The 20,249-nt window shown below is 45.8% G+C and overlaps 1 protein-coding gene across 1 annotated transcript in view; it reads left to right on the top strand.

Moving 5' to 3' along the window:
- Positions 1–20,249, top strand: part of E2F6 (E2F transcription factor 6) — a 115,790-nt gene that overhangs the window by 67,426 nt on the left and 28,115 nt on the right. The window contains exons 4-5 of the mRNA XM_069235940.1: positions 13,158–13,319; positions 13,573–13,687. Coding sequence (XP_069092041.1) covers positions 13,158–13,319; positions 13,573–13,687 — 277 coding nt within the window. The remainder of the gene's footprint in view (positions 1–13,157; positions 13,320–13,572; positions 13,688–20,249) is intronic.

Genomic DNA, 20,249 nt, shown 5'->3' with positions numbered 1-20,249 from the left:
CCCCACGGACCAGTTTGAAGCTCCCAATACCTGCCCTGCAGCTCGCGTTGGATAACATTCTAGCTGCTACTGCTGACTTCAAGGATGCACTCCAGCAACAGATTGGTGCAGTGGCAACCGAGCTGGGCATTCTCAGGACAGACCACCAAAAACTGGCCGACAAGGTTCAGGCCACAGATGCAATTGTGGGATAATGCCAAGAGCTGTAACAATGACTGATCTAACTGTAGTGTGGATCTTGGAGGACATATGTGAAGATGCAGATGGATGCAATAATGTCTGGATAGTGGTTACGCATTTGAAACACTAGATGAAAACTAAAGTGGTGCCTATTGAACTTTGAAAGAACACACAGAGTCCCCGCGAAGCCTCTGATTCTGTGACTGCCACGACGGGTGGTGGTGGTCAGGTTGCTACATTATAAAGACCGTGATACTCTGTTCCAGCAGTCATGTATGGATGTCCCCTTTCATGTTGAGAATACAATAATGGCCATGAGTGGTTTGAGAGTTACCAGGCTGAAGGCATGGGTAGGAAGGCAATAAGGGAAGGGCCCAAGCCATGACACTACATGCAACGATGGCACAGTGATCCCACATAACTTGAGCGTGTATGGAAACCGATGAGGAGGGAAAGCCGATGAGGACAAGGCAGCTGCATTGCTGGCAGTGACTGGATCACCAATGGGGGCACTACGGACTCAAAAGATGGCAACTATTCAAATGGCTCATAAAACGCAGAGCTGTTCATATTGTCCTATTAGGAGAAACACATCTTACCAAAATGTAAGCACAGCAACTCCAGCAATGCTAAGGGAGTCGAATATACACTACAGAATATTCATTTGCTAGGGGTGCTCTAGTTTGTCTGTGTAGGTGTCCCCTTTGAGGCACTGCAAGTCGGAACTGACAGGGAAGGCGTGTCTTGATGGAGGGGAGGCTAGGTGGCAAACAGTTGATTGGCTCCATATATGCCCTGAACCAGGACCAGATGGACCTACCTCTGTCTGTCCTCTCAATTGAGCTTACGCACTGACGGGGACATGATCCTTGGGGAAGACTTTAACTGAGTGGTAGACACTGATTTGGACCACTCTACCCTGCCTTTGCTATGCTGTTTGGAGGGTGCAGCACAGCCTTCCAAGGAAATACTCCTTTTACTGTATGCACTGCATGTCCGATTGGATACATTCCTTCGCGCAGGGCAACTGTGTCAATTTTTCAGTCACACTGAATGCCTGCACTATCTCTGATCATAGCCTACTTTTTTTTTTATTATATATATTTTTATTGGCATTTTAAGTTTTGACAGAGGTCATGATAATATATAACTCTGTTACAGCTACGTCATCTTGAGCTTAAATAATCTTTTGTTTTCATAACTGTTCTTATAAACAGAGCTCAGCTCTTTGCTTCCAGTTATGGCCTATTTGTATAGACTCTGGTCATTATGTTCTACAGCAGTATATGAAACCTATACCAAGTTTCCCAAGTACCTGAAATCATGCCCTCAGTTCTGGGCTCTGCATGGGCATCATCAGAGAGGTCAGTAACCGCCCACTCTTACATAATTTCTGCCCAGAGATGCGATTTAGGTTGGCTTCGGAGCCCTTGTGATTCCTCTATCCTTAAAGTCCTCTCCTCCACCCCGGCCCAGCGTGTGACCTCGTGTACCTATGTAGTAAGCCGGGGTCCCTCAGACACTTTCCAGGTTATTGCTATCCTACATCGCGCCAAAACTAGAGCCAGGTCTATAAATCTGTTCCCTACTTTTTTAGGGGGTGTTCTGAGGGGGAGTAGGGCCAATAAGCAGACCTCCAGGGTCACAGGCAGGGACCTATCCAAGGTGAGGTTAATGCGTGCAATTACTTGAGCCCAGTAAACTTCCAGGGTAGGTCACCCCCAAACCATGTGCGCAAAATCTGCATCCTGGGCCAGGTATCTAGGACAGGCCTGGGATTCCCCACCGTAAATGGACTGAAGTCTATGTGGGGTAAGATACGTCTTGTGTATTAAAATGAACTGAATTAGTGTGTTCCGTGAGACATGGGATGCATATGCAACTACCAGTCCCCACTCACTCTGTCAGTTCCATGCCCACATCCGCCTCCCATCTGGCCTTTAGGGAATGTAGTGACCTACTCGTCATTCCATTCAATGCCTTGTACAGCCATGTTACCACGTGGGATCTTCCACCCATTTGGAGCATCGTCTGGAGCACAGCATGCTTGTGGGGGTTCCCTCGTACTACCCCCCTCCCCCCCAATAAGTCTCGTACAGCTCAGGTCACTGCCTTGTACCTCGAGAACTGACCCCGTGGGAGGTCCGTGCAGTCCAGTAGCTCTGCGAAAGAGGATCACTCACTCTGGGCATAACAGTTGCTCAAGGTAGCCAACCCCGCCTATGTGCTCTACGCCAGACCCTGTTGGCCGCACCCATGAGAACTCCATTGCGCTGGGGTAGGAATCTCGGCTGAAATAATCTAGCCATCAGTTTGTCTGTATGCTGTCCTGCCCCATCCCAATACTGTTCTGACAACCCATGAGTATTCAGCCACTGCACCAGCCATTGCTGCTGTGCCACAAAATAATAGAGCTTGAAGTCTGGGACCCCCAGGACACAACTCCCTCCCCTTCCCCCCCAAAGGGAGCATAATCTTCTTGGACAGTGAGATACGTGCTGTGAAGGGCAAGTTAAGGGAGCGCCAAAACCTACCCCTAGTTCTAAGGGATTGTATAGTTTTTCTCCGGATTGCCCTCCCGAAGTTCGACTATGTTTTGGTAAATTTGAATCCCAGGATATCAGAATCTACTAGGGGCCCATTTAACATCCGCTGGGCAGGTGGAGCACTGCCCACAGCCACCAGGAACACACACGTCTTCCCTCTGTTAAGGGGTAACCCTTAGTAGGTCCCGAAACCTTCCAGTGTCTCAAGTGCCCAGGGCAAGTCCCTCTCCTCATCTCTTTAAATAAATCAGCAAATGATATGTTCCGCTCCTCCCCGACATATCCCTCTACCATGCCCTTCCTTCCTGAACCACTCCACCAGCGGCTCCATAGCCAAGGCAAAGAACAATGGGGAGAGCAGACACCCCTGCCTGGTACCCTTATGGATGTCATACATGTCCTAGAGGTGCTGCCCAGTTCTGACTCTTGCATATGGTGAAGCATGTAACAGCCGGAACCAAGTAAGCCATGCTTCTCCTAATCCCAACTGTTGCATCGTAACTTCTAGGTAGTCCCATCTCACTGTGTCGAAAGCTTTCTCAAGTTCTACCGACACTACTACTGCGTTTGAATCTGTTGGGTGGGGGGAACCTTATAATATTGTGTACGGTCTACAGAGATTTTGCTTGGTGTTCCTGATAGGTATGAACCCACATTGGTCATCATGGATCAGGTTCTGTATATATGGCAGAAGCCTAGTAGCCAGGACCTTACTAAAAATTTTAAAATCAGTATTAAGTATGGAAAGGGGTCGGAAATCTTTCACCCCGCATATCGGTCAGTAGTCTAAGGGAGTGGGACCACCAGAGCCTCCCTCAGCGTCACAGGGAGAAGGCCCTGCTTATAAGAATCCGTATACATTGCTACCAGCCTTGGGGCCAAAATATCTACTGTCAATTTGTAAAACTCTGGGGGAAGGCCATCCATCCCAGGAGTCTTACCAGTCACCAAGTTTTTAATTGCCAGTTTCACTTCACCCTCCATCACCTCTGCACCCAGCAGGGTGGCGGCCTCTTCAGTGAGGGTCCTCAGTTGCATTCCAGCACACAGGTCATCTAATGTGTCTGGTAACTGAGCCCCCGAGAAGGCATACAGCGCCAGGTAATAATCACGAAACGCTGCATTTATACTGAGGGGTTCATTTACCAAGTAACTGTCAGGCAGTGCAATCCCAGTAATCAGTGTCTCCGCTGTGTGAGGGTGAACCAACCAGGCCTGCAACCGTCCAGCCCTACCTTCCTTCTCATTTACTCTGTGCATATACCCTGCATGGTCATGACACCTAAGTTTCTTAAGGGCCATTGCGTATTCCTCAAGTAATCGGCGGATGGCCTCTGCGCCACAGACCTGCTCATTGTCCAAAGCATGCAGTCGATCTTCAAAATGTAAGAGGTCTCCCTTCAGCACTTGCCTAATGCCTGTCGTATGGCGCATAGGGTGGCCCCGTACCACCACCTTGAGTGCCTTTCATTCCACCCCCCACCCCGATGCTGACCCCTTATTACAGGAACAGTACTCCACCACCGTTGTGGATAGCGCTTTTCTAAATCTGGCATTTTCCAGCGCAATCAGCTGTAGGTGCCATGTCGTTATAGGGGTTTGGGGATCTGCCACTTGCATGTATATCGTGGGCTGTGGTCCGAGAATGTGCGGCCAAGATACTCTTGAGTGTCTTATCTGCCCACAGATTGATCCACTACACACAAACCTATCTATCCTAGTATGTACCTGGTGAATATGAGAATAAAAGGAGTAGTCCTGATGTAGTGGGTGTTGTGCTCGCCACACATCCTCCAAGGCCCAGCTAGACAGCCAGGCAGCCAGTCCCGCAGCAATCCTAATTGAGAGATCACCCTGCACCGGTGGGGAAGAGCGGTAGAGGTCTGTGTCTAGGACCCCATTAAAGTCACCCCCAATGAGGTATGTCCACCCTTCCCTGCCTGGGAAATAAGCCATGAGTGCGGACAGGGCGTGGAGATAGGCCACCTGGTTGTGATTAGCGGCATATACCGACCCAAACATGATGGGTCAACCATGTAGGCGCTCTTCCACAAAGACAAACCGCCCCACATCGTCCATCACCACCCTCGTTGCTTCCAAAGGCACCCCTGCCATAATCAAGATCAGTGTACCCCGGGCATATGCGGAGTAGGTGGCCCGAACAGTTGCCTTCTCCAACGCCGGCGTAGGCGCTCGGCTTCTATCTGTGTGAGGTGCGTCTCTTGCAGCTTTGCAATATGTACAATGCAACGTTTTAAATATGACAGAATTTTATGCCGTTTGCCTGGAATGTTCGAGAGGTGGGATCTATGGCCAATCACATTAAGTGCAGTCAACTGTACAGGCATCATGTAACATTACTCTGTCATCTTCGGGAACCAGACCCCCCCGGCAGTCCACCACCTCTGCCCCATTCTGCATATCAATAGGCACAGTCTCACCAGAGATCACTGAGGACAAAACAATTAAACAAACCCCCTACTCCCCTCCCAAGGACAGTCCAGCAGTGGCTGGTCACCTCAACAGAACACAGTAGCCATAATGAGTGTCATACGATACCGCCTCTACAAAGACGAAGAGTCACGAATAAGGGGGGTGGGGAGGGGAGGTCGAGGCAATAGATGAGACATCTTCTTAGTCTGTCCCACTCTCCTATAACCACGATCAGCCTGTGGAATCAGCAGCCGCTTCAAGCAGTTCAGTGAAGTCCATTCAAATGATGTCAGATGATTGAGGCATCACGTGGGGGAGATGTTCTGGCGTGCTTGTTCGTGAGTTGGAGTCTGACAGGTGGATGTCAGAGGCATGATCCTGATCTTTTCCGGCCCTTACCCCATCCGAAAGTTCAGGCTCCGTTAATGAGGCAGCAGCTCAGAGCGCTAGCTTATTCCCCTCCGACGACTGAGTTGGCGAAGGTTTGGTGAGCCAGGGTTGGCGGGACTGGCTCTGGGATCTCCTTATCTTTCGGTGCTGGGCAGTCGTAGCCACCTCTTTTTGGGACCCAGCCGTACTCGATCTGTAGCATTCCAGCCATGCCCATACTTCCTCAGGGTCTTGGCAGAAGTGCGCAGTTCCATCCACCATGAGTTTCAGCCGGAACGGAAAGAGTAGTGCTTGTTATCCCTTCCTCTCTGAGCACCCTCTTAACCGCCGTAAAGGGGGCCCTCCTGGCTTGCACAGCCGCTGTAAAGTCTGGGAACAGACTTGCCTGTCCTCCTTCCACTTTGAAAGGTCCAACCGCGCAGGCCCTCCGCATCAGCAGGGCTCTATCACGGTAATGATGAAGTTTGGCCACAACGGGACGAGGTAGCCTACCAGGCAGTGGTCTCCGGGCCGGGGCGAAGTGTGCCCTCTCCAGGGCAAAGAAGGGCGTGAGGCTATTTTCGTCCATAAGAGCACTCAGCCATGGTTCCAGGAATTCCACCATGTTTCTCCCCTCCACTCCTTCCGGCAGCCAAACAATGCAGACTTTGTTGCGACAACTACGTCCCGCCGCATCTTCTGCCAGTCGTTCCAGGCGCTCCACTCTGTCTGCTAAATGGGATACTTGAAGTTTCAGTGCTTGGTGGGAGGGTTAGAGGTTTGTGACTAGATTCCACATCCATGCTTTGTCTGACAGTTTCTGATGGTCCGCACGCAAAAACCCAATTCGTCCACAACTTTGCCAATGTCTCGCTGCAGGGTGAGTTTGAAGTCTTCAGTGGCCCCTAGTATTTTGTTTAAGGTGTCGCTCATCCCTTTCGGCACAACTGGGTTAGCCGCCTTTGGTGTCTGGTCATGAAAGGCTAAGGAAGCTTGTCCCATAGGGCCCTGCAACTTGGGCTTCGATTTTCCCATGGCAAACACCTGCGAAATCTGTCTGTTAGATGTGTTGTGCCTCTTCTGCCGGCCTTTCGCTACAGGGGCCACCTTCGGGACCACATACAATTCACTCGAGTCACTGCATCCAAAGCGTCTCAATGTTTCCACTCCCACGCTGTCTCATGGAACAGAGTAGATTCTACCTCTGGTCTTGGGTCTGACTGGTCCTGCATAGGTCCACTCTTCACATTGGGGCAAAATGACCTGGTCCGGTCCCTCCTGCCTCACCTCCTGTGGTGCCTTGCTTTCCCTGCCAGGGGGGCCACATCACGCTGAGGTGGAGAGCGCTTCCCCAGGCCCAGCCGCCAACTCTCCACATCTCTCAGGCGCTTGCGGCCCGCAGGCCAGAACGTCCGACCTCTCCGCCTGTGGTGCCGCGCCCTCCCGAATGGCGCTAGCGGAGTATTTTGGGTCACGCTACAACGAGCGCTTGACTGCTGGGCTGTGAAACTTCGGCTGCTGCTGCCGGATTAAGGATAATTATAGCGGACCGATGCGAAGCTGGAAAAGTACACGCCCGCCATGTTGGATCTCTACGGCCATGCCCCCTTATCATAGCCTACTGTTGATGCAGATCCAACTGGGGGTGGAATGTCCGGCAATCCCCATGTGTGACACCTGTGCCTCAGTGCTTTGGAAGACACTACTTACATAGAGGCTGATAATTCTTGCATCAGTGCCTAATCTAATTCATGGGTCCCACTCTAACTCTGGGAAATAGCTTGCTTAATCTCCACAACGGCCCCAACAGCGCTGGGATGCCTGGCTTCACCTTGGAGGTTGCCCAGGAGTGGGCACCTCACAGGGAAAAGCCAGGAGGGGTTCCACAGCGGTATGGTACAGCACCTTGAGACCCGAACGGGTGACTAGTGCGCTATACAAGCACGAAGTTTACAGTTTACTTGGCAATCGTCGTGAGGCGGGGCACAGTTTGCAGAGGCTAGGGAACAATACAATGTTCTCTTGAAGAGGCTCCAGTGTCACAGTTATCAGGAGTATATCGCCCAGGTTTACAAAAGTGAGAGAAGGGCAGGAAGACTACTGGCATGTTTAGGGAGGCTGGATTGGAGGGGTTCCCAAATTACTAAGCTGTGTATTTTGGACAGGGGACTGGTGCTTTCCCAAGTGGATATTGCTAACTCCTTCAGATATTATCGTACCACATTGTACGGGAAGCAAGCTGAGGGAACCCAGGAAGTTATGAAACCATTCCAATTGCGTAGAACTGCTGCAGAGGGGCTGGGAGGGTCATCCATGCCCCAGGAAATTAAATGCAGATACGGGATGAGGCATGGGTGAAGGCGCCAGGGCTGGATGGCCTACCACCAGAGTTTTTTTTCTACCTTTGTGGGCTGCTGGCAATGAGTGTGGCTGCCTTCTTTGCTGCTGCCCTGAAGAAGCGGAAACTGTTGGCCAACAGCAGGGATGTGATGGTTATCATACTTCCCAAGAGACAAGTGCGGGGAGCACCTGCCACTGCATATAGACCATTGCCCATTTTGATAATGACCTTCAGGATCTTAAGCAAGATTATAGCGATGCTACTGCCCCTGCAAATGCAGATGTTGGTACACCCTGATCAATGCAGATCTATGCCACAACACAATACCTCCCTGAATCTGCACAGCTTGTATATGCTTATGCACACCCCATCTTTGCTGGGTGGGGGCCATGCAGGAATAGTGTCAGTCAACATGGAAAAGGCATTTGACACTGTTAGCAGGTTATACTTGGAATTTATCATGCTTAAAATTGGGCTTGAAGATGCATGGGTGAGATGGGTGCGCGTATTGTATAAAAGCCCTGCTGCCAGGGTGAGTATGCAGCACTGGGTTTCCAGCTCGTGCAAGGTTCATCGGGGTACCAGACGGGGTGGCTGTTATCTCTTCTCCTGTTTCCGCTCACCATTAAACTGTTGGCAGAGTTTTGCAGGGAACATGGTTGGGGAAAGTGTAGTATTAGTTAGGGCTGAACGTGTCATTTCTCTATATGCCTGACAACCTTTTATTGTATCGGTCTTGTTGGTTTCGGGGCTGCAGATGAACCTGGTAAAGCCCTGTGTTTTAACTCTGAGCTTTGGCCTAGATAGGCCATATTTCTTGGTACTGGGCATCAGATGGGCCCCCTGTACCTTTCGCTATCTGGGGATACAAATTTACCACAAGCTGGAGGAAATGTGGGAGGGTAACCAGGGTCCAACACTGCGCGCCTTAAGTGGATGCATGGCCTACTGGCGGACATTGAAGTTTCCCCTGATGGCAAGGATTGTGCTCTTCAAGAATATATTACCCCAGTTGCTTTATAACTTTATTAATCTTCCCATATGGGTACCGGCTGCATGGTTTTGCTTCTTTAGGATTTGCCTGAGCAAGAGGACAAAGATGGGACTTTGTGTGCCTTTCTGCTTGTGAAGAACTCTCCAAGGACTTGAAATTGAGGTTGCCACCTGTTGAAGTCTCAGCGACAGCAAAGCTTCTCTCTGCCAGCACCTGGAGCCGCCTCTGCTGAGACTCCTGCCCTGCCAAGTGGTGCCCTATCCAGGTCCTAGGGTCTTGAAAGGAGAAGCTGGCAGGCCAAGTTTAAGAAATCCACGCACAGACTGCTGTGCGGTGAAAAGTTTGATGCAGCCTCCGGAAAAACACACCGCCGGCTTCGCGGCTGAAATCAACCCTCTGTGGCTGGGAGATCACACAAGCAGGCTGGAGAAACGACGCCAGCATCGCTGACGGAGGCTGGTGAGATCGCAACCCACACTGCGCAGTTATTGGACCGCCATGCGGCAGGATTTCCGACGCAAACATCGCTGGGCGTGTAAAAATTATGCAAGGCCTGCCCGGAACAGAGTGTGCTTGTCCGGATCGACGCATCGCTCTCCTGCAGAGAGAAGAAACGACGCACGCTGACCCGACTGAGGAGAAACAACGCACTGTCTTGTTTGTGAGTGATCTAGACTCATCGCAGGCTTCTTTCGATGCACACTCGCTGATTCGAGGTTATTTTTGACGTGACCCAGGTACATTTTCACGCTAACAGCGGTAGCGTTGTGTTTAAAAGAACATGAAGACTTTTTGCTTTTTAAATAATAACTTGAATTGTGTATGTTGGATTTTTGTCGTTTTGGTCTTGGTTTTGTGTAGATAAATATTTTCTATTTTCTAAACCTATGTGGTGTCATTTTGTAGTGTTTTCATTAAGTTACTGTGTGTGTTGGTAGAAATACTTTACACCTAGCACTCTGAAAGTTAAGCCTGTCTGCTTGTGCCAAGCTACCAATGGGGTGAGCGGGGGTTAGCTGAGGGTGATGCTCTTTTACCCTAACTAGAGTGAGGCTCCTTGCTTGGACAGGGGGGTAACCTGACTGGCAACCAAAGACCCCATTTCTAACAACTGGCAAGACTCCTGTGGAGGATATCAGGGAGAGGGGGTGATGGCTAGTTGCTTTCTGTGGCCCTCTGATGTTGGGGTATCCGATGAACATTAGATTGCTTGCTATATGACACAGCCCTCCCATTGGTGGGATTGCCCCACAGTGAACCCCGATCTTTTTTCGGCACCACAAATGAAGCTGGGGCTTTTTTACAGTCGGTGACTGTGATGAGGCTTCTGCAACTCTGATATAATCTCATGGCTTGCTCCAGGGGCAGTTCCCTCATTATTATTAAGAGGCATTGTTAGGATCTTCATGACTCTTTGTGATAAGGTATGTATGGACTGCAGACTCATGCAGTACTTCAATTGTTGTTGTCCATAGGAGCAGGGAGGAACTTGGTGAATCGGTTATACAATGCTTTTCATGGGATTGTTAGGAAACCACTGCTTGCCCCAAGAATGAAGTGGAAGGAGTATTAGGAAACAACATACCTGACTGAAAATGGGCGAGAATGTTAGTGTACCTGCAGAAGGTCTTCTGTAAACATACCTCATATATATTCATTTCAACTACCTTTGTCAGATGTACCTCACACATACACACCTAAGAAATTTACTGCCATCTTTAGGTGGAGGGTAGGCGTTGCTCTAGATGCACCCTGGAGGAGGCAGATTTCTGTCATATGACCTGGTGCTGTGCCTACACTCGGGAGTTATGGGTAACAGTGGTGCGGAAACTAGCGGGGCACTACACCACAGTATGACATGCAATTTAGAGATGTGCTTGCTGGGGTCATTCCCTAGGCCAAAACCTAAGAATGTGGGGAACAGCTTCCTAGATTTGGCGCTGATACTGGCCAAGAGACCGATTTCCTTGACATGGAAGTTGGAGGTTAGCCAGGTGGTGTCAAGGTGGGAGGCAGCAGTTAAGGAATGGGCTAGAGCAGAAGAACTAGTGCTTCAGAAAGATAAAGTGAGGGGGTGAGGAGACAACGCATAGCACCTCTTTGGACGGAGATACTGGATGCCTTTGAGAACCTGAATGTCAGGCTTTATCCTCTCCCTGTGCTTTAGGATCTGACAAAGAAGGTTGGGCGGAGGGGCTTGAGACGGCAGTCTAGTACAAAGCTTGCTACCATTGTAGATGTCTCAGCTACTTAGTCGGTGGTGTGGCACCCTCTTGGGAGAATGCAGAGTATGCCATTGGTTAGCTGGTGCCTAGCATTACTATCCCAGGCAGTTGGTGCCCAGTGCTGTATCCCTGGTTGTGAGTGGGATGGTTTTTCAGCCAGGCCTCTTGGACTCATGCATGTCAGACAAGTTACACAGTAGTTTACCTAGACCCAGCTGTTTGAATTGTTTGGTTATGCTTTCTGGTTTGTTGGGTATATCAACAGAAATATATGTTGGACACTAGAACGAGGAGGCACCTCTGTCTCTAATATTACATATGTATTCAAATGAAAAATGTCAAAGATGGTGAGCTGTGCTACAGTTTGCTGCTGACCTGGGCTCCCCGCAGGCAACAATTTAACTGATGTGTCAATACATTGTATGTGCATCTGGATTGTTAAAAAAAAAAGCTAATAAATATATTTAAAAAACAAGGGAAAATCCATTCCTTATATTTCCCAGCTGTAGCTGGGGCACCATAGGTTTCCCAAAACGTGATTTTCCGACATTGGAAGTCAAAGACCACCCATAGTACATAGAATTCGCCTGAAGATCTTTTGTTATTTTCCAAATATTAATAGATAAAGTATTTTAAATCTCTAAGCGTGCATTATAGTGGATAATTTCTGTACGTGCACATTGTTATGTGTAGTGCCAAAACAGGTAAAACTTGTATTCGTTTTTTCCTTTCTATTGTTCATTCTTAAAAAATTTGTATATTGCTTTGGGCATTAGTTCTTTTGATCATATATTCAGTCTTTTTCATCATTCTTACAGTTTCTTACTTGGCTTTTAGTTTCTGTGCACTGTTGTTCCTCTTGGGTGCATCCCTTAGTTCATGGGTACTCACAAACATTTTCCCGGGGGCCAAAATGTTTCGTCTATGATGTGACTGAGGGCCGCATTAATGCTAGCAGCGTGGCACTCAGGAGGAGAAAGTTCCACGGGGTGGTGCCAGTAAGGTGGGTGTACTGGAAGCAAAGCATATACAGCCGCTGAACTGCACAATGTGAAACCAGAACACCTGGAATTAATCTCAGTTTCCCCACTTTACCGAATTGTGTGATCCTAGGCGATTGTTTTGTTCCATTTTCCCTTTTTTCCCCCTTCATTATCACATATAAAAGGATGCAGACATACATGACTTCAAGATGTGCAAAACCTTGTCCTGCGTTCGATTTAGTAAGCTATAATGTTGTTCGTGTATAAGAGGAACCCAGCCCAAGGAGTGCACTTAACAAGTGACTTGCATCTTAGCTCACTATTGACACTGTTGTTAGGGTGGGGAAAAAATAATGTAAATTCATGTTTGAAAACTATCGCTTAAAAAAAAAAAAAAAAAATAGTTATCAAGGCTCTGATAACGTGATGTACGAAGGTGAAACGGAATATATGTTAATGAAATACACTTTCTGAATTTTAAATAGATTTTATCATATTTTTACATTTTTGATGCAAGAGGGCTTTAAAAATAAAGGTATTTCTGAAGTTAAACAGTGCAGGATAACCTAGTTACTTCTTTTCTTTAACTTCAGTTAACCTTTACATAAAGGCTTGTTTCTTTATTTAACTTCTTCGTTAATGTTAGTGCTGATTCAAGAAAATGGTAGCCCAGTGCTGCTTTTGATCTGGGGGCCGCATGTAAAGGTCAGAGGGGCCGTACTCATAGCACGTCTCGTGTCACTACTGCTCTGTCTGGGCTGCATCTAAGCATAATGTAGTAATTTGTGGAATGAGGTAGAGTGTGGCGTGTGAGTTTGTAAGTGATGCAGAATTACATGACTGTTCATCCCTAACACGACCATGTATGCTTTCTTTATTGATCAATTGATTTGAACTTCGTAAAAGGTTCATATTTTAAATATAACCTATTGTTACTTCCTTCTTATTCAGCTCTAGTGGTGTACATTGTATGCGTTCCAATGTTGTGATTTCAGTTTTATGTTCGGTGCAATCTATGCCAATAATATGGTGATTGTGGACATAAAGTCTGTGTATTAAATGTGGTGTTTTTTTTTTTTTTTTTAGAGGCTCAGAAGCCAGCTATCTTGGTGCGAATGTACCTGAAAATCCAAAGGCTACTCCCAAAGACTTAACAGATTTATCAGCAATGGAGGACGCTCTGGACGAATTAATCAAGGATTGTGCTCGGCAGTTATTTGAAATGACAGATCGTAAAGAAAATGCAAAATATCCTTTCAGGGTGAACAATGCATAAAACCATATTAATAACTTTTTATGTTCCAGTTTGTATTAAATATTTGTAAATTGACTGTTGTAACTCTTAAACATGTATTTCAAAGTGAGTATGTTCAATTCTGCCTCTTATAGTCGCTAACATAATGGAGTTTTCTTTAGAGCTATAAACATTTAATCTGATTTATGGAAAGCAATTGGAGAATGTTCTGCATGTTTTGGTGCTGTCAGTCCTTAACTGCTGTACTCTAGCTTATGTAACATATCAAGATATCCATGGCATACAAGCCTTCAGTGAACAGATAGTAATTGCTATCAAAGCTCCAGAAGAAACCAAACTGGAAGTACCAGCTCCAAAAGAAGTAAAAGCTTTTCTGTTTGTAAATTTTAACTCATGGAGTTGTTGATAAAATGTGTGACTGTTGCTTGTAAATAGTGGTTGAAAATGATCCTTCAGTGGTCTGGTTGTTCACACCAAGAACGCTTCGTAGCGGAAAGTCTCTTGAAATGGTCAATACAAATGTGCTCTTAAGGTATAGTCATGAAAACAAATGCATCACATTAATGTTTTTAGTGTGCTGCTTTTCGACCTGTTATCTATTCTGTGGGCTTCAAACACATCCCTCTCACGCCCATCACTTTCATTCGTTCATGGGCTTGCCTTTCAACAATCCCTTGATGTAATTGGTGAATGCTTTACGTTTGTCCTACTTTTGAGGGTCTTTTGTTACGCCTTCCAGGCTGTCCCTGCTACATGGATTATTGCCCAATTGCCAATATACTTTCAGGAGGACAAACTACCTTTTTTTTTTTGTCTCTCCCCTTTGTGCTCCATGGCAGACATGGCGCTTTAAGGGCCAACCGTGCGAACAAGATTGGTGGTATTGGAGCGCGCTTCATATTGTTGACACTGTTACCTAATCGGAGTTATTTCAATTTTGCTTTTGTCTCTCCCCTTTATGTTCCATGGCTTTCAAAAAACCCTTGCAATTGGTAAATGCTTTACCTAAATAAAAACACAGAAATCATCAAAGCCATTCTACCGGCAGAGTTTAGAGCCAATACTGCAATATTCACTGCACTCGGGAAAGCTCACTGCAAAATGATTTGCAAGCATTCTTTTTCAATACATTTTTGCCCATAACTCAGCCTATGGTGGTCCTAGGACAGTGGGATCACCACCAAAATGTCCAACACACACACACACACACACACACACACACACACACTCTCTCTCTCTCTCTCTCTCTCTCTCTCTCTCTCTCTCTCTCTCTCTCTCTCTCTCTCTCTCTCTCTCTCTCTCTCTCTCTCTCTCTCTCTCTCTCGTCTCTGGGTCCCCACACTTGGTTAGTGGGGACTCCAAAATAATAACCCCTCCCACCATTCAGTGTCTTTGGAACCTCTCTCATGGCTGGTACTTTTGTTTTACAGCTGAGAGTAGTATGTGTGTTAAGGGCCTTGTTTGTATTATCATTGTACTAGGCCCGCTAGCCCTTAAAGTATGTAACGCACTAGGGGCTAAATATATGGTTGCACTGCATTACTTTCTGCCATTTTGTTTTCATGTGGTTATACCCTCTAAGGGCGAATTATATGGTTACATGACCATGTTTCTTACAAATGCTATTTTTTTGTGGTGTCCTCAAGGGGCTGTTCTGAGCATTACTGTCAACATACTACAATTTTAGCAGCACTCTGAAACTCACCTCATAATGCTTTGTAGGGCATTTTTTTTATTTATTTTTTTATTTTTTATTTTACAAAACATGTTTGCTCATAACTCCGCCTGTGGTGGTCCTAGGACAATGGGACCACCACCAAAACGTTCCCCACAACATGTTCTTTCTGTCTAGATTTCTGTGTAACCCCACACTAGACCCCAGAATAATAACCCATCCCACCATTCTGTGTATTTGTAAGCTCTCTTATTCCTGGAACTTTTGATTTGCACCTGGGAGTAGTTTGTGTTTTCGGAGCCTTGTTTGAAAAAGTATTCCAGTAGGCCTACTAGCCCTTCAGTTATATGCAGGGCCACTGGAATTATGTGGCAGAAAGGACCGAAATACGCTGCAGGGTTGATAAATTTATGTGGCAAAAAGTCCAGTTATGCCTTTACAATACCAAGAGCTCCAACTCCAGTAAATGCAAAAGCTATTTCATTGCAAATTGTTTTCTCTTTCACTCAACCATAAAATCTTGGAACTAAACAGCTCCTAATTTCTAGATCTTTGGGCATCCTTCCTGTTTAGCCATACATACTTATCATGTCAAAATATAAAAATGAGCGTTATTCGTATCTCTCTAAACCGATGCAATTCATAAAACAAATATGCTTGCTGTTGACACAGGGTCACTTGAGTTTTACCTTCTGGTCACTGTTACTGTGTTCTTTAATTGATTGAAATACTGTTAAACCATAGGCTACCACTAAACCATAGGCTACCACTTCTTGGGTGGATTATCTGCTTGTTCTCTTTCACTTTGTTGTTGCCGTCATTTTTGCTGGTTATCCCATTCTCCAGCCTCAAAAGAAACAACTATCCACTCTCTGCCATTGTAGCAGGCCTAACTTTAGAGTTTGAGAATGTGTTCCTCATTGCTTAATACATATTATCTACTATTGAGTTGATATCCTTTTGCTGTCACTGAGACCAATCCACACCGACCCATGGCTCATTCGTGACAGCAAAGGATCATATACATGAATTCTGTCATTTGAATCTATTGTAAATGGCTGATTCAGAGTGACTAACTATGGATGTACTTTCATAGCCATTCAGAACATCTTGTTGCTGACATAACCCCCAATCCCGTTGTACTTTTTAAGAGCATTAAGTAGCACGTTATTCACAAAGTAGTTAGAAAAACACTCAGCATTCCGTGTGCTTAAGAAATTTTATGTGACTTCTCATAGACTAAATATACTTAGAGGTAGAGAATTGTAGCATCTGACTTCTAAACATAAAGAAAGTTTGACTGTTGCTGCATGTCTGGCAGCCCTGAGACACCACAAGGAAATTATTTAAAGGAGCTCCAATGGTGGCTTGGAGTAGTCTAAAAACATTTATAAAGCAGAAAAGAATGGTGTGCAGAGTAACCAAATCCTGAGCTTTTTAATTTTTCATTGAATTGTGCAACTGTGTCCTCTTGCCAGTGTAAAAATGATGAAGTGCCATCATAAGAGGTGAGATATGATCTTGGCCTGCTCATCATTATAGAGCTTTATTAGCATTCTGAAATACTTTCTCATTTAAATGAGAAGACTAAGGTAATTGAGAGTGGTCACATGTTGGAAAGAAAAAGGTCCCCTTTCTTGCACTGGAGTATATGCACCCTTGCCCTGAATTTGCCATGTAGCAAGTCTCTAGTAATTTTTCATTGTTGACTTTGTCATACACAGCAACCATGTATGTGCACTTAAGGTTTGCATAGAAACAGATTGAGGTGCAACTCGGGGCTCTCTGGTCTGGAGGGACACACTAGGTGCACGCTTGGTTTTCTGAATGTGATTACTGCCAGCTCACTGGGCTGTCGAGGGCTGCCCATGGTAGCAACCACTGATTATACTTGCAGGACTCGCACTTTAATTTGTTGCTTACACTTACAAATCTGTCTTAAATGTCCCACCAGTCTCATGCAGCTGACTTCTTCGCACCATCTGTCAGTGTAGCATGGTGCATTTGTTTTGTGTAACTGGTACTGCCCATGAATCTGTTTTGAATCGCTTGTGCATTGATTTATTTAAATATGTTTTTATTGCTGTTTAGTGACTTGCACACATTGTTTCTCTTGATCCGTCTGATTGAATATCCTATTATTCAGCTTTCATGTAACAATTGTAACTTATGTCTTGCTGGTTCACACTGTTATTACTTTTTTGTCATTTCTTTGGTTAACAGTGTTTGCATTATACATTATGCAATCAAAATGCTGGGTCCATTAACAACTTTTAACCATGTTCGAAGGACTGTTGTATCAATGCTAAGTAGTAAATTTGTTGGTATCCTCAAGTGCAGCAACACATTGTCTAACTTGTTGAGCTATTGTTGGTTGCTTCAAGTAGGGGGTAGTAGCATACACAGTCAGGTGGGAAGACCTGATTCAGTGGGGTCTGTGTGAAACAAGAAGGAGGGGGCCGAGAAGGGAGCAATCAGTGACATGCATGCCTCCCTAAAACGAGGAGAGAATTGGTGCAGGGTGGTCAATCATCCTCTCCAGTGCATGGGATGGTGCACAAAGCAGAGGTTGGAGGGAGCTTGTCAGCCATGTGAACTGCAGGAACATCCTAAGCATTCTTGTTGTCCTTGAAAATCAACCAGACTCTAGGCAGTGGAGCATAGAGGGCACAGTTCTCCTTTTGAAGTATGGGGACATCCTTTTTTCCTCCTCCCTGCTCCATTTTTCCTTAAAGGAGTTACCCGCAATCGGTGTCAGGAGATTGCAACCTACCAGCCTCTAAGGCAATTTATTGTATCTCGCACCAGTCATTCATTACAGTATCCTTACCTATAAGAGTCAGAGTAGCCTAAATTGTGTTACAGTCTAACTCTGCAACACAGTGATTCCCCTGAGGTAGAACTGTGTGCCTTATGTTTACGGTCTGCATTTCATCAGTAGTCTTTATTTGTTTGACATTAAAATACTTACGCTTTTCAAGCAAATGCATTGGTTGTACATGGTTAATAAGTGGTATTTATTTGATTTATTCAGTTCTTAGTCTGTTCCATTCCGCCTCCCTTAGTAAGGGTGTAGTTGTTCATTTTTGGGTCCAACAGTAGGTATGGTAAGCTACAGAGATAAATGGTTGTCATTGCGACAATGTGAGGCAGACATCCCATGACTGTCATAATACCTGCTGTAGCAGTATGGAGAGTCCTGCTGCGACTATAGCGAGCTCAAGAGGGAATGAAAACCCTATGAGGATTTTTCACATGGCTGAAGCAGAAGCTCACAACAAAATTATATTTCAAGAGCGTGAGAAAAGGGGAACATATAAAAAACCATATATATATATATTTATATATATATATATATATATATTCATTCAATGGAATGTGTAGCTGCAGATACACATGCTATGCATATGCTGCCATCTAGTGTTGGGGTCGGAGTGTTACAAGTTGTTTTTCTTCAAAGAAGTACTTTCAAGTCATAGGATTGAGTGACTCCTCCTCTTCGGCTCCATTGTGCATGGGCATCGACTCCATATTAGATTGTTTTCTTTCCGCCATCGGGTTTGGACGTGATTTTCGCTCCGATAGTTCGAGTCGGAAAAATTCTATTACTCGTTAATTCTTGTCGGTATTGTTTCGATCGCAGACCATCTCTCATCGACCGCGTGGAAGCCTCATGGACTGGACCCCATTCCACTTTTGTCCTCAGTGCCACGCCAAATTTCCATATACTGACCAACATCTCGTCTGTAATCTCTGTCTCTCCCCAGACCATCGATAGGAAAATTGTGAGGCCTGCAGATCCTTCCATTCGAAGAAAACTCTCAGAGACAGAAGAGCACGAAGACTGGAGATGGCGTCGATGAGCACCGAACGTCACGACGTCGAGGAAGAGGAGAATATGCACACCGCAGTCTCCGTCCGAGGGTCCAAGAAACCGCTAAAGCCATGGGTGCTTTGTATAGGACACAATATAGAGGATCCTCAATACAAAGGTGGTTTTAGAGCACAAACACCTGAGGCATCCACCTCACAATCAAAGTCAACCTACCAACCTTAATACCAACGAGGTGAGTTTAAAGGTAATTACAGAGGCCAACTCTCCAGAGGCAGGGGAAAGTATCAGGCAACAAAACAAGCCTCACAGACTTACTCCATCTCTTCCCAACTCACATCTCATATGTGGGCGGAAGACTGAAAAGGTTCCACAACAATTGGCTACCCATTACAACAGACAATTGGGTATTATCTATTATCCGCAATGGTTATTGCATAGAATTGGCACAAATCCCCCCAAATATATCTCCAAAACCACACAAACTCTCCTCCCAACATATCTCAATGTTGCAAGAAGTAAAATCGCTATTACTCAAACAAGCGATAGAGCTTGTACCACAAGGTCAGATAGGAACAGGGGTTTACTCATTTTACTTCCTTATTCCCAAAATAGACGGAACCTTAAGACCAATATTAGATCTCAGAACTCTCAATCTTTACATCCTGTCAGAACACTTTCACATGTGGTCCCACTGCTACAGCAGCAAGATTTCATGGCAACATTAGACCTCAAGGATGCGTATTTTTACATACCCATCCATCCAGCGCACAGAAAATATCTCAGGTTTGTAATTCAGGGAAAACATTACCAGTTCAAAGTGTTACCCTTCGGGATAACCGCTCCCAGAGTATTTACAAAATGCTCAGCGGTGGTAGCTGCCTACCTAAGAAGACAACACATTCATGTCTTCCCATATCTCGACGATTGGCTAATAAAATCCAACAGTCATACACAGTGTCAGAACCATACACATTATGTAATACAAACCCTACACACCCTAGGGTTCTCCATAAACTACCAAAAATCCCACCTACAACCTGCGCAAATTCAACAGTATTTAGGAGCCACACTAAATACACAAACAGCATTTGCAAACCCAGGTCCACAAAGAGTGCAAGCATTTCACAATGTATTAGCACAAATTCAGCCATGCCAACAGTACACGGTCAAATTCATCATGAAAATGTTGGGCATGATGGCATCATGCATCGCCATTGTCCCAAATGCAAGATTAAACATGCAGCCTTTACAACAGTGCCTTGCCCAACAATGGTCGCAGGCACAGGTTCAACTTCACGATCTAGTGTTGATAGACCGCCAAACACGCATATCACTTCAGTGGTGGAATTCCACACATCTAAACAAAGGACGGACTTTTCAAGACCTGTGCCTCAGACCATACTTACAACAGAT

Source organism: Pleurodeles waltl, chromosome 5, assembly GCF_031143425.1.
Source record: "Pleurodeles waltl isolate 20211129_DDA chromosome 5, aPleWal1.hap1.20221129, whole genome shotgun sequence".
Classification (NCBI taxonomy): Eukaryota; Metazoa; Chordata; class Amphibia; order Caudata; family Salamandridae; genus Pleurodeles; species Pleurodeles waltl.
This window is presented reverse-complemented; position numbering and strand designations above follow the sequence as displayed.